The sequence below is a fragment of the Bubalus bubalis genome, chromosome 9, assembly GCF_019923935.1.
Source record: "Bubalus bubalis isolate 160015118507 breed Murrah chromosome 9, NDDB_SH_1, whole genome shotgun sequence".
NCBI lineage: Eukaryota > Metazoa > Chordata > Mammalia > Artiodactyla > Bovidae > Bubalus > Bubalus bubalis.
The window spans coordinates 918,783-932,489 of record NC_059165.1 but is presented as its reverse complement, the minus strand read 5'-3'; the positions used below and the strand labels follow the sequence as shown (position 1 = coordinate 932,489).

General features: G+C 41.0%; 1 protein-coding gene across 17 annotated transcripts in view; it reads right to left on the bottom strand.

Moving 5' to 3' along the window:
* The window catches only part of TMEM232 (transmembrane protein 232), a 254,981-nt gene that overhangs the window by 230,682 nt on the left and 10,592 nt on the right, over positions 1-13,707 (bottom strand). For 8 of the 17 annotated variants that reach the window (XM_044947231.1, XM_044947230.1, XM_044947229.1 and 5 more), the window contains 2 exons: positions 9,598-9,679; positions 7,562-7,588 (listed from right to left, as the gene is read on the bottom strand). In XM_044947231.1, coding sequence (XP_044803166.1) covers positions 7,562-7,588; positions 9,598-9,662 — 92 coding nt within the window. In that variant the 5' untranslated portion in view covers positions 9,663-9,679. Of the gene's footprint in view, positions 1-7,561; positions 7,589-9,597; positions 9,680-10,008; positions 10,970-13,707 lie in introns of those variants that run through there. The other 9 variants (XM_044947235.1, XM_044947234.1, XM_044947237.1 and 6 more) reach the window with 6 other exon arrangements.

Sequence of the window (13,707 nt, the reverse complement as noted above, 5' to 3'; positions counted from 1 at the left end):
TATACTTTAATAAAACTTTATTACACAAAAGCTCTGAGCAATCAAGCCTCATCTCTGGCCCTGAATTGAGTTCTTCTCTTCCGGAGGCCAAGAATCCCAGCGTCTTTGCGTGGTTCAGCAACAACCTTTCACCAGTCCATCCTAAAGGAGATCACTCCTGGGTGTCCATTGGAAGAACTGATGCTAAAGCTGAAACTTCAATACTTTGGCCACCTCATGTGAAGAGTTGACTCACTGGAAAAGACCCTGATGCTGGGGGGGATTGAGGGCAGGAGGAGAAGGGGACAACAGAGGATGAGATGGCTGGATGGCATCACCGAGCTAATTAAACTTAAGTTTTTGCACACCAAAGGAAACCTTATAAATGAGATGAAAAGACAATCCTAAGAATGGGAGAAAATATTTGCAAACTAAGCAACTGACAGGCTTCCCCAGTGGCTCAATTGGTAAAGAATCTCCCTGCAATGCAGGAGACCCGGGTGTCATGCCTGGGTCAGGAAGATCCCTGGAGAAGGAAATGGCAACCCACTGGACAGAGGAGCTGGGCAGAGAGGAAGGGCTTAATATCCAAACTATAAAACAATTCATGCAGCTCAATATAAAAAGAACAAACAACCCAATCAAAAAATGGGCAGAAGGACTTCCCTGGTGGTGTAGTGCATAAAGGGGAAAAGTTCAAGTTTATTAACATTTCAGAAAGCTTTGAAAACTATAGGACTAAAACTCCCCAGGTGTAGAAAAAAAAGTCCAGCAGCTTCTATGATACCGATGTAAAATAATCTAATAATTTGACTAAATCTTCCTAATGTAAGATTTACATTCTTTTTAATTTTTTCCAGTCAGCTAATAAATGTGTATAGTTGATACAAGTCTTCAAAATCTTTTGGTATTTTCCATCTCTAAAATGAAGGAGAAAGAGCAAAAGACCATAGTCCACCTTGATAAAACATTCTTAGTTATAAAAAGAAAATAGTAACAAAATAGTATGTTCTGAACCAGTAATTCACTGCAAGATTGTATGCTCCTCTTTGGTCCAGAAATGTGTGGACTTCAGCACCTCACTTTAAGGATTTACATGGAGCCCTACATGCATTTTTTAACAGATGCCACACTAAGCCTGCAAAGGTCTGGTTTCTAGGACAAATAAGTGAAGCAAATATAGTATGAGGTCTGACAATTCATGCAACATATTAAAAAAAAAAGGTAAAATCCCTTCACGCAACATAGGTCTCCACCTCATCTCAAAGAGCTGATCCCAGGGGGAGACTCTGGTTTACTTTGATACAAGAGGCCACTGATACAAGACAAACTGTGTTTTCTAACTGACTGCACAGTAAAAAAAAAAAAAAAAAAAAAAAAATCCAGGATTTTCAAGGTGCTGAAAAGTTACTGGAGACTCTGTCCACATTGTCTGACTAAATATCTGAGGTAAGAGCAGTCAGGATGAATCCTAATCTCTTCTTCCAACCTCAGGGAGCCATAGAGAAAGCCACCTTGCTGCTCAGCTGAGAAGGAAAGAGAAAGGAAAAAAAAAAAAAAAAAAAAAATATATATATATATATGATCAATATCAACATAGATTCATACCTCAGTCTTAAGACTTATCAACAAATTGTAAAACCATCATACTTACCTCCACAATATGCTCAAAAATATGTGCTGGCAACCTGAAACTATAGGTCTACATAGAAGATTTGAATAAAGATAAAAAACTGCTAGAAGTGCATGGTGTTGGCACAAAAACAAACACACAGATCAATGGAAAAGAATAGAAAGCCCAGAAATGACCCTGTACACTTATGGCCAACTAATCTACGACTAAGGAGACAAGAATATACAAGGGGAAAAGGTAGTCTTTTCAGTAAGTGGTGCTAGGAAATCTCGACAGCCACATTTAAAAGAATTAAATGTTTTCTTACACTATAAACAAAATTAACTCAAAATGGATTAAAGACCTAAATGTCATACTGGAAATAAATAAAACTCCTAGAAGAGCACTTCCCTGGTGGTACAGTGGATAAGAATTATCCTGCCAATGCAGGGGACACCGGTTCAATCCCTAGTCCAGGAATATTTCACACACCTTAGGCCAACTAGGGTTCCCTGGTGGCTCACACGGTAAAGCGTCTGCCCGCAATGCGGGAGACCCGGGTTTGATCCCCAGGTAGGGAAGATCCCCTGGAGAAGGAAATGGCAACCCACACCAGTATTCTTGCCTAGAAAATCCCATGGATGGAGGGCCCTGGTAGGCTACAGTCCATGGGGTCGCAAAGAGTCGGACACGACTGAACGGTTTCACTTTCGCTTTCACTTGGGCCAAGTAAGCCCTTGTGCCTCAGCTGCTGAGGCCCCGTGTGCTAAAGCCCATGATCTAGAGCTGCTGCGAGAGGAGCCACCACGAGAGAAGCCGCTGCGATGAGAAGCTCATGCGATGCAGTGAAGGGTAGCCCTGCTCGCTGTCACTAGAGAAAGCCCATGCACAGCAAAGAAGACCCAGCACAGACAAAAGTAAAAAAAAAAAAAAAACCTCCTAGAAGGAATCATAGAAAACTCTTCAATGTAAATTATCGCAAATGTCTGTTGGATATTTCTCCTAAGGCAAAGGAAACAGAAGCAAAAATAAACAAATGGAACCTAATTAAATGTAAAAGCTTCACTTAAGAAAGGAAACCACCAACCAAGTGAAAAATAATCTCCTGATCAGGAGAAACTGACAAGACTGATAAAGGATTAATAATCAAAATTCACAAACAGCTCATATAACTCAATATCAAAAATAAACAAGCATCTTGATTAAAAAACAGGCTGAAGACCTGAGTAGACGTTATTCCAAAGAAGATATACAGGCCAACAGGCACATGTAAAGATACTTAACACCACTCATCAGAGAAACGCAAGTCACAACCACAGTGAAATGTCACCTCACACCTGTTTAAACGTCTGTCATCAAAAAGACCACAAATAATGAACACTGATGTGGATGTGGAGAAAAGGGAATCCTTGCACAACGTTGATGAGGATGTGGAGAAAAGGGAATTCTTGTACAATGTTGATGAGGATGTGGAGAAAAGGGAATTCTTGTACAATGTTGATGAGGATGTGGAGAAAAGGGAATTCTTGTACAACGTTGATGAGGATGTGGAGAAAAGGGAATTCTTGTACAATGTTGAGGATGTGGAGAAAAGGGAATCCTTGTACAATGTTGAGGATGTGGGGAAAAAGGAATCCTTGTACAATGTTGATGAGGATGTGGAGAAAAGAGAATTGTTGTACAACGTCGATGAGGATGTGGAGAAAAGGGAATTCTTGTACAATGTTGATGCGGATGTGGGAAAAAGGAATTCTTGTACAATGTTGAGGATGTGGGAAAAAGGAATCCTTGTACAATGTTGATGCGGATGTGGAGAAAAGGGAATTCTTGTACAATGTTGAGGATGTGGGAAAAAGGAATCCTTGTACAATGTTGATGTGGATGTGGAGAAAAGGGAATTCTTGTACAAAGTTGATGAGGATGTGGAGAAAAGGGAATTCTTGTACAATGTTGAAGAGGATGTGGGGAAAAGGGAATTCTTGTACAACGTTGATGCAGATGTGGAGAAAAGGGAATTCTTGTACAATGTTGCTGGTAATGAAACTGGTGCAGCCATGGTGCAAAACAATGTGGAAGTTCCTCAGAAACTAAAAAAGAATTACCATACGATCTAGCAGTTCCACTTCTAGGTACACATCTAAGAAAATGAAAACACTAATTTGAAAAGATTAAGCACCTCAACGTTCATTGGCAGCATTTACAACAACCAAGATATGAAAGCAATCTAAGTGTTCATCAACAGATGAGTGGATCAAAAATGTGATATAAACATTAAATGGAATAATACTCAGCCATAAAAAATGAATGAAACTTTCCTATTTGCAACATGGACCTGGAGGTTATTAGGCTTACTGAAATAAATCAGATAGAGAAAGACAAATATTGTATGTTGCCGTTTATATTTTGAGTATAAAAAATAAAGTAAAAAATATAAATGTAACAAAACAGAAAAAGACTCATAGGTAGAGAGAATAAACTAGCAATTACCACTGGGGAGAGGGAAAGAGGTGGGGAAAGGTCGAGGTAGGGTATTAAGAGGTACACACTACTATGTATAAAATAAATAAGCCACAAAGATACATTGTACACCACAGGGAATATAGCCAATATTGTAATAACTTTGAATGTAGCACAGTTTCCAAAAACTTTAAATCACTATATTCTATGCTAGCAACTATTATTTTGAACTACACCTCAATAAAATAAAAATTTTAGGTAGAAGTAATATGCAGGATTATTACTGAAGAAGAAATTTGGAAAATGTGTCATATTGACCATTAAATATTATCACTAAATGACAGTGATTAAAGCAGCTTGGTATTAATATGAAAAGGGACAGGTAATCCCCACAGTCCAGGGGCTCAGACTTGGTGCTTTCACTGCAAGGTCCCAGGTTCAATCCCTGTCCAGGGAACTAAGTACCCACAACCTGCACAGTGTGGCCAAAATAATAATAATAATAAGGGACAAATAGACCAGCGAAATAGAAAAGAGAGCCCAGAAACATACCCACTGTGTGTGGACACGATTTATGTAATAGTTGTGCTAGAAAAATAGTGAAGAAAGATACTCTTTTTGATGCATGGTACTGATCAAGTTGGTATGCACACAAAAATGAGAAACTGGACCTTCACTTATCATTAACAAAAGTCATTTCCATATATGTTAAAAGAAAAAACAGGAAGATTAAAAAAATAACTTATAACAATATCCACCTGATCTTGTGGTATAGACAGATTTTTTTTAACCAAATTACAAAAATGACTAGTCACTAAAGACAGAATTAATAATACAAATGAACTTACTTACAAAACAGAAAGAGACTCACAGACTTAGAAAACAAACTCTTGGTTGCCAAGGGGATGTGGCAGTTAAGGACTTGGAGAAGGTCATGTACACACTGCTATGTTTAAAATGGATAACCAGCAGAAACATACTGTATAGCACATGGAATCCTCAGAGTTATGTGCCAGGCTAGATGAGAGGGGCATTTGGAGAATGGATACATGTGTATGGATGGCTGAGTCCCTTCACTGTTCACCTGAAACTATCACTACACTGTTAACTGACTATTCAGCTCAGTCATGTCCAGCTCTTTGCGACCCCGTGAGCTGCAGCACACCAGGCCTCCATGTCCGTCACGAACTCCCGGAGTTCACTCAAACTCATGTCCATTGAGTCAGTGATACCATCCAACCATCTCATCCTCTGTTGTCCCCTTCTCCTCCCACCTTCAATCTTTCCCAGCATCAGGGTCTCTTCAAATGAGTCTGCTCTTCAGATCAGGTGGCCAAACGATGGGAGCTTGAGCTTCAGCATCAGTCCTTCCAATGAATATCCAGGACTGAATTCCTTTAGGATGGACTGGTTGGATCTCCTTGCAGTCCAAGGGACTCTCAAGAGTCTTCCCCAACACCACAGCTCAAAAGCATCAATTCTTCGGTGCTCAGCTTTATTTATAGTCCAACTCTCACATCCATATGACCACTGGGAAAAACATAGCCTTGACTAGATGGACCTTTGTTGGCAAAGTAATGTCTGCTTTTTAATATGCTGTCTAAGTGGGTCATAACTTTTCTTTCAAGGAGCAAACATCTTTTAATTTCATGGATTCAGTCACCATCTGCAGTGATTTTGGAGCCCCGAAAAATAAAGTCTGTCACTGTTTTTATTATTTCCCCATCTATTTGCCATGAACTGATGGGACTGGATGCCATGATCTTAGTTTTCTGAATGTTGAGTTTTAAGCCAACTTTTTCACTCTCCTCTTTCACTTTCATCAAGAGGCTCTTTAGTTCTTCTTCACTTTCTGCCATAAGTGTGGTGTCATTTGCATATCTGAGGTTATTGATATTTCTCCCAGCAATCTTGATTCCAGCTTGTGCTTCATCCAGTCCAACATTTCTCATGATGTACTCTGCATATAAGTTAAATAAGCAGGGTGACAATATACAGCCTTGATGTACTCCTTTCCCAATTAGGAACCAGTCTGTTGGTCCATGTCCACTTCTAACTGTTGCTTCTTGACCTGCACACAGATTTCCCTGGAGGCAGGTCAGGTGGTCTGGTATTCCCATCTCCTGAAGAATTTTCCACAGTTTGTTGTGATCCACACAGTCAACGGCTTTGGCATAGTCAATAAAGCAGAAGTAGATGTTTTTCTGGAACTCTCTTGCTTTTTCAATGATCCAATGGATGTTGGCATTTTGATCTGTGGTTCCTCTGCCTTTTCTAAAACCAGCTTGAACATCTGGAAGTTCATAGTTCATGTACTGTTGAAGCCTGGCTTGGAGAATTTTGAGCATTACTTTGCTAGCGTGTGAGATGAGTGCCATTGTGCAGTAGTTTGAGCATTCTTTGGCATTGCCTTTCTTTGGGATTGGAATTAAAACTGACCTTTACGAGTCCTGCGGCCACTGCTGAGTTTTCCAAATTTGGTGACATATTGAGTGCAGCGCTTTCACAGCATCATCTTTTAGGATTTGAAACAGCTCAACTGGAATTCCATCACCTCCACTAGCTTTGTTTGTAGTCATGCTTCCTAAGACCCACTTGACTTCACATTCCAGGATGTCTGGCTCTAGGTAAGTGATCACACCATCCTGATTCTGGGTTGTAAAGATTATTTTTGTATAGTTCTGTGTATTCTTGCCACCTCTTCTTAATATCTTCTGCTTCTGTTAGGTCACTACCATTTCTGTCCTTTATCGAGCCCATCTTTGCATGAAATGTTCCCTTGATATCTAATTTTCTTGAAAAGATCTCTAGTCTTTCCTATTCTATTGTTTACCTCTATTTCTTTGCATTGATCACTGAGGAAGGCTTTCTTATCTCTCCTTGCTATTCTTTGGAACTCTGTATTTAAATGGGTATATCTTTCCTTTTCTCCTTTGTCTTTAGCTTCTCTTCTCAGCTATTTGTAAGGCCTCCATAGACAATCATTTTTGCCTTTTTGCATTTCTTTTTCTTGGGGATTGTTTTGATCATGGGGCTTCCCTCATAGCTCAGTTGGTAAAGAATCTGCCTGCAATGCAGGAGACCTGAGTTCTATTCCTGAGTTGGGAAGATCCCCTGGAGGAGGAAATGGCAACCTACTCCAGTGTTCTTGCCTGGAGAATCCCATGGACAGAGGAGCCTGGTAGGCTACAGTCCATGGAGTCAGACATGACTTAGCGACTAAAAGAGAGAGAGATCACTTGATCACTGCCTCCTGTACAATGTCACGAACTTCTAGCCATAGTTCTTCAGGTACTCTATCAGATCTAATCCCTTGAATCTATTTGTCATTTACACTGTATAATCATATGGAGAAGGAAATGGTAACTCACTCAAGTACTTTGCCTGGAAAATCCCATGGATGGAGAATCCTGGTAGCCTATAGTCCATGGGGTCGCAAAGAGTTGGACACAACTGAGCAACTTCACTTTCACTTCCACTGTATAATCATAAGGGATTTGATTTAGGTCATACCTGAATGGTCTAGTGGTTTTCCCATTTCTTCAATTTTACCCCAGTACAAAATGGTTTTGGTGTTTAAAAAAAAAGAAAGAAAAAAGACAGAATTAACATGTTTTGTTTGACATAGTCAATAATTACATCCCTAGGTATGTACTTTAGGAAATGGAATGGAAAATATAATTTTATGTATCTTCTTATCTATTAAAGTGAAAAAGTGAATGGAAATAATATATGCCACAATTATAATTGGAAGGACATGTGGTCAAAGCGGTTTATCTGCTATCTGCTGCTGCTGCTGCTGCTGCTAAGTCGCTTCAGTCATGTCCGACTCTGTGCGACCCCATAGACAGCAGCCCACCAGGATCCCCCGTCCCTGGGATTCTCCAGGCAAGAACACTGGAGTGGGTTGCCATTTCCTTCTCCAATGCATGCAAGTGAAAAGTGAAAGTGAAGTCACTCAGTCGTGTCCGACTCTTAGCGACCTCGTGGACTGCAGCCCACCAGGCTCCTCCATCCATGGGATTTTCCAGGCAAGAGTACTGGAGTGGGGTGCCATTGCCTTCTCTGTATCTGCTATCTATTCTGTGTTAATTAATTAGGGCTTCCCAGGTGGTGCAAGTGGTAAAGAACCCACCTGCCAATGCAGGACATGTAAGAGATGTGGGTTCCATCCCTGGGTGCGGGGGGGTGGGAGGCAGTCAGGAAGATCCCCTGGAGAAGGAAATGGCAACCCGCTCCAGTATTCCTGCCTGGAGAATCCGATGGACAGAGGAGCCTGGCGGGCTACAGTCTACAGTGTTGCATAGAGTTGGACACGACTGAAGCGAGTTAGCACACATGCATGCATTCTTTATTAAAGAAAAATATTTGAAACAAACAGAAATACATCAACACATACGTTTTATTACATACTGTATTGTGCTCTTTAAGTTCTTATAAACTTCTTGGACTTCCTTGGTGCTACAGTGGCCAGGACTGCCCCTGCCAGCACAGGGGGTGGGGTTCAATCCCTGGTCCAGGAGGACTCCACATGCTGCAGGGCGACTGAGCCCACGCGCCACAGCTACCGAGCCTGCACCCTAAGCCCGGGAGCTAGAGGGACTGAGCCCACGCGCCACAGCTACTGAGCCCGTGCTCTAAGCCCACGAGCTGGAAGGACTGAGCCCACATGCCACAGCTACTGAGCCAGCGCTCTAAGCCCGCGAGCTGGAAGGACTGAGCCCACAGGTCACAGTGACTGAAGCCCAGGCACTCCAGGGCCTGTGCTCCACAGCGAGAGAAACCCCTGCGGCAGAAAGAAGCCACGCGCTGCAGTGAAGAGAGCCCCACCTGCCCTCCGCAACCAAAGAATGCCTGAGCGCAGCAACGAGGACCCAGCACACCTAAAGAAGCTCTTAAGTTTCTCAGAATCCCAAACCATTTTTAAATTAACAAACTTTAGTCTAGTCACTTACTTCACTTCAGAAACCTATCCCAAAGAAATACCTTGAAATGCAGAAAAATATTCTACTGTGGCTTACTTCAAAACAGCAAAGGGCTTAGAAATAACTAAGACGCGTCATCATTCAGCAGTTATTGAACACTCTCTTATGCATTTCATGGGTTAGTACAGCAACTTAAAGTTTTTGAAATATATGATATTATAAAAAATCATTACAAAGTTATTACTTTATAGAATAGTAAACCTTAACATTTTTATTCTTTGTCATTTAACTATGAGGGATTCCCTGGTGCTCAGTGGTAAAGAATCTGCCTGCTGATGCAAGTTTGATTCCTAGGTCAGGAAGATCCTCTGCAGAAGGAAATGGCAACCCACTCCAGTATTCCTGCCTGGATATTCTTGCCTCCAGTAATCCCATGGACAGAGGACCCTGATGGGCTACAGTCCATGGAGTCACAAAACAGTTGGACATGACTTAAGGCCTAAACAACAACATTGAATTATGAGCAATTATATGTTACTGGTCACAGTTTTCTGTAACTTTCTAAATTCTACAATATATATGGGTATACTACTTTAATAGTATGAAGTTTTCTTGCAAACTTACTTTGATTTTTCATAAGAGGAAGATACTACTTCAGATTTACCAATCACAGGTGATTTGTTAGGCATGTTCACAGATCATAAACCTAAAGAGAAATATTAAATTTTATATTAGAATACAAATGCATTGACAGCACCCAGTAATACATTTCATGCAAATTCATGATTTAATGGGAAAAGGGTGGCAAGAAGGAAAATCAGGCTTAAGAGTAAAACTATATTAAGGAAGAACTTAAATTTAAAATTCAGACCTAGGAGTCAAACTCAGCTTTGAAGTCCATGTTATTTATTTATGCCACTATTATAAACTGATCCTTTCATATAACGCTCAGTCTTTATTATACCTTAGCAGTTTAATCAGCAAAATCGTTAAAAGAGCAGCGCAGGATAGTAAAGAGAACACAACCAGACTCACTGATTTACTGAATTATATCTGCCTTCTCATTTGCACAGTGGGAATAGTACCTCCTTATAGAGTTTCTGGAAGAAATAAGTCAAAATACATATATTGCTTAGAAAAGAGCCTGGCATATAGTAAGCTTTATCTAAGTGCTTGTGATAATCATTAGATTACTATGCTTTCTGCTTTTTGTTTTTAAATCACTTGTAAAGTTCTTTTTATGTCTGTTTTTTTGCCATTTAGATTATGCTTTCTCTGCTGACTCTCACATCCACATTTATTCCCCTTGTGAAGTATTTCTGAGCTCATTTATTAGTGTGTGACCAAAACCAGGTCACACTATTTTGTGTTTAGTGGAGTAGTCAGACACATAATGAAATAATGAAATGGATAGACTTAAATTATCTTGCATTTCATTTTTTAAGATAGCTAATTTTTTAAACTGGGTCATTAGTCAAGGTTCTAGCAGGAAGTGGACAGCACCCTTAAATGGGGTAACTAAATAAAGAGATTTTCCAAATGTGTGAGCAGAGTTATTCAAGTGAAAAATAAAGTTTAGAAAAATCCAAGTGTGCCATTCTCAGGGGCTGGCAAGAAGAGAGGGAACCATGACTATGCTCAGGACTGAGGCGCAGAAGGACCCAGAATGAACAGCTGTAGGAGGACGGTGCTTGAGGAACATCTTTGGCCTTTGATGGAGAGATGTAACTGACCTGAGCCTGCCTGCCAAGAAGGAGCCCCCAGCAGAGCACTCCAATCATCTATCTGCACTTCCATCTGCTAAACTAACCAGACGCCAGAAGGTGCAGGGCAAAGTGGAGAAGGGCAGACCTGGAGGCAGAATTGGAAAATATACAGCAAGAAATACGTATCATAAACAGAAAATATCATTATCTATTACTGCTTCTAATAATCCATGTCCATTAGAACATACAGCAGATGTATTTTTAAGTCAGCAACTGTACTGAGCTACAGGGATGTCATTCAGAGTTGCTGCTGCTAAGTCACATCAGTCGTGCCTGATTCTGTGTGACCCCATGGACAGCAGTCCACCAGGCTCCCCTGTCCATGGGATTCTCCAGGCAAGAATACTGGCGTGGGTTGCCATTCAGAGTTGGCCTAACTTTAATATAAAATATAAGTTATTTCCAAGTAGGATTGATATATTCAGGAATTTATTTTTTTAAACAGTTAACATCTCATTGACTATTTCCACCTTAAAAGGCACTTAGAGAAAAAAATAATTTACAAGAAAGTGAATTGAAGACAAATGGATCTTAATCTGCTTGTGTTGGGCATATTGCTGTCTAGTCGCCAAGTCGTGTCTGACTCTGCGACCCCATGGACTCAGCACACCAGGCTCCCCTGTCCTCTACTGTCTCCGAGTTTGCTCCAACTCATGTCCATTGAGTCAGTGATGATACTAGCTAACCATCTCGTCTCCTGCTGCCCTTTTCTCCTTTCCCTCAATCTTTCCCAGCATCAGGGTCTTTTCCAATGAGTCAGCTCTTGGCATCAGGTGGCCAAAGTTTTGGAGCTTCAGCATCAGTCCTTCCAATGGCATATTAACCTAGAGCTTTTACCTGTTTCCTTATATATTTCACAGGACCAACTAAGATTAGTCATAATTTTTGAAACTGCAAAAGTTAGAGACTAATTATTTTAGAAATTCTCCCATGATCGCTGAACCTATTGTCCAGAGTCCTCACATGGTGGGTATTCATGCCATCTACTCAGCATGCAAGTTCCATAACACCCTGTTGATGAGACCTCCTCAGACTGGATGCGTAGAAAACACCAAATTGCTGTAAAAGACATACTTACTCTTGGGAGCACATACCTTGGTAGTAAAAGTCCCTAACCAACACTAGTTTATGAGCCACTATTTGAATAGTACTGTGATACATGAGAGAGATAAGACTCTCTATTTTATTATCACTCTTGCTTTTAGCTTAAAAAAGAAACAGTAACCAAATAATCTCAAATCTCCAAAAAGAAAAGAGGAATGTCTTCAGAAATGTCTGCCATAGAGATGGTGCAATTACACCCTCAGGCAGGTAAATAAACAAAGAAAGTAAGATTTAAAATGACTTCCCTTCTAGACCCCACAAAAAACTCAAAAAAATGAATATAAAAATGTCATCAACTTTCACAAAATTTTCCTAAGAATATTCCTCAAATTCTCAGTATCTTCTAAAACCTGAAGTCATCAACAAGGAGTTCTTGCTACTATTATTATATGTACAACAGGACTTTTTGCATGGTATTATTATAACCAGAGTCACACATATTAATCATTCAGCTCAGTTCAGTTCATTCCCTCAGTTGTGTCCGACTCTTTGTGACGCCATGAAGCATGCCAGGCCTCCCTGTCCATCACCAACTCCTGGAGTTCACCCAAACTCATCTCTGTTGAGTTGGTGATGCCATCCAGCCATCTCATCCTCTGTCGTCCCCTTCTCCTCCTGCCCCCAATCCCTCCCAGCATCAGAGTCTTTTCCAATGAGTCAACTCTTTGCATGAGGTGGCCAAAGTATTGGATTTTCAGCTTTAGCATCACTCCTTCCAATGAACACCCAGGACTGATCTCCTTTAGAATGGACTGGTTGGATCTCCTTGCAGTCCAAAGGACTCTCAAGAGTCTTCTCCAACACCACAGTTCAAAAGCATCAATTCTTTGGTGCTCAGCTTTCTTCACAGTCCAACTCTCACAACCATACATGACTACTGGAAAAACCATAGCCTTGACTAGATGGACCTTTGTTGGCAAAGTAATGACTCTGCTTTTCAATATGCTACCTAGGTTGGTCATGACTTTCCTTCCAAGGAACTGCAGCCCACCAGGCTCCTCCATCTATGGGGTTTTCCAGGCAAGAGTACTGGAGTGGGGTGCCATTGCCTTCTCCATGAATTGTATAGAAAGAGACAAACAGTGGCTTCTCTCATGGTCTTTAGTAACCTGGATACCCTTCACTGGAGAGCTTGCAGCTGGACAAACACGTCCTTCAGCAACAGAATACAAAGCAACTATAAGGGACTAAAAATAACTGCGTGACACACAGCTGGGGCACATTATGAACCATTAGATAAAAAAAGGCCACAAATAAACTATCATCTGAGGAGCAGAGGGGAGAAGCATGTGCCTGACCCCTGCCCACAGCACAACCACAGGGGTGGGCGGACCTAAGCTGCCCGCAGCCTGCTGCATGTGTCTGCCTTCATGGTTGCCACACGGAAGGGAGCAGCCCGCCCTCTGCAGGGGTGAGCAAGGCCGCCTGTTTCTACTTTGATTTCCTCCTGCTGCCGGAGTTCCTCATCCGGCCTCTTACCTATTTCTACCAATTAGAGAGTCCAGGGACTAGAGTCAGCAACACCCAGACCACCTTAAAAGATGAAGAGAAAATGAAAATGAAGCCACATACTTTTGAGTGTTCTGCTATCAAATACAAAAACTCACTTGGTTGACTCTGCTGGGAAATCGCAACAATTAAATGCAGAGATTCAAATGGACAGCTAAACTGGATTTTTCCACATTTAGATCATTGTCAAGGAATAGCCATCATTTTTTCCTGAATCAGCAAACTGTGACATAAGAGTAAAAATGAGGTTTTTTTAATAAGCTAAATAGAACTTTAAGATTTAAATATCCTTTTATTCTCTGCTACTGCTGCTAAGTTGCTTCAGTCGTTTCCGACTCTGTGTGACCCCATAGAT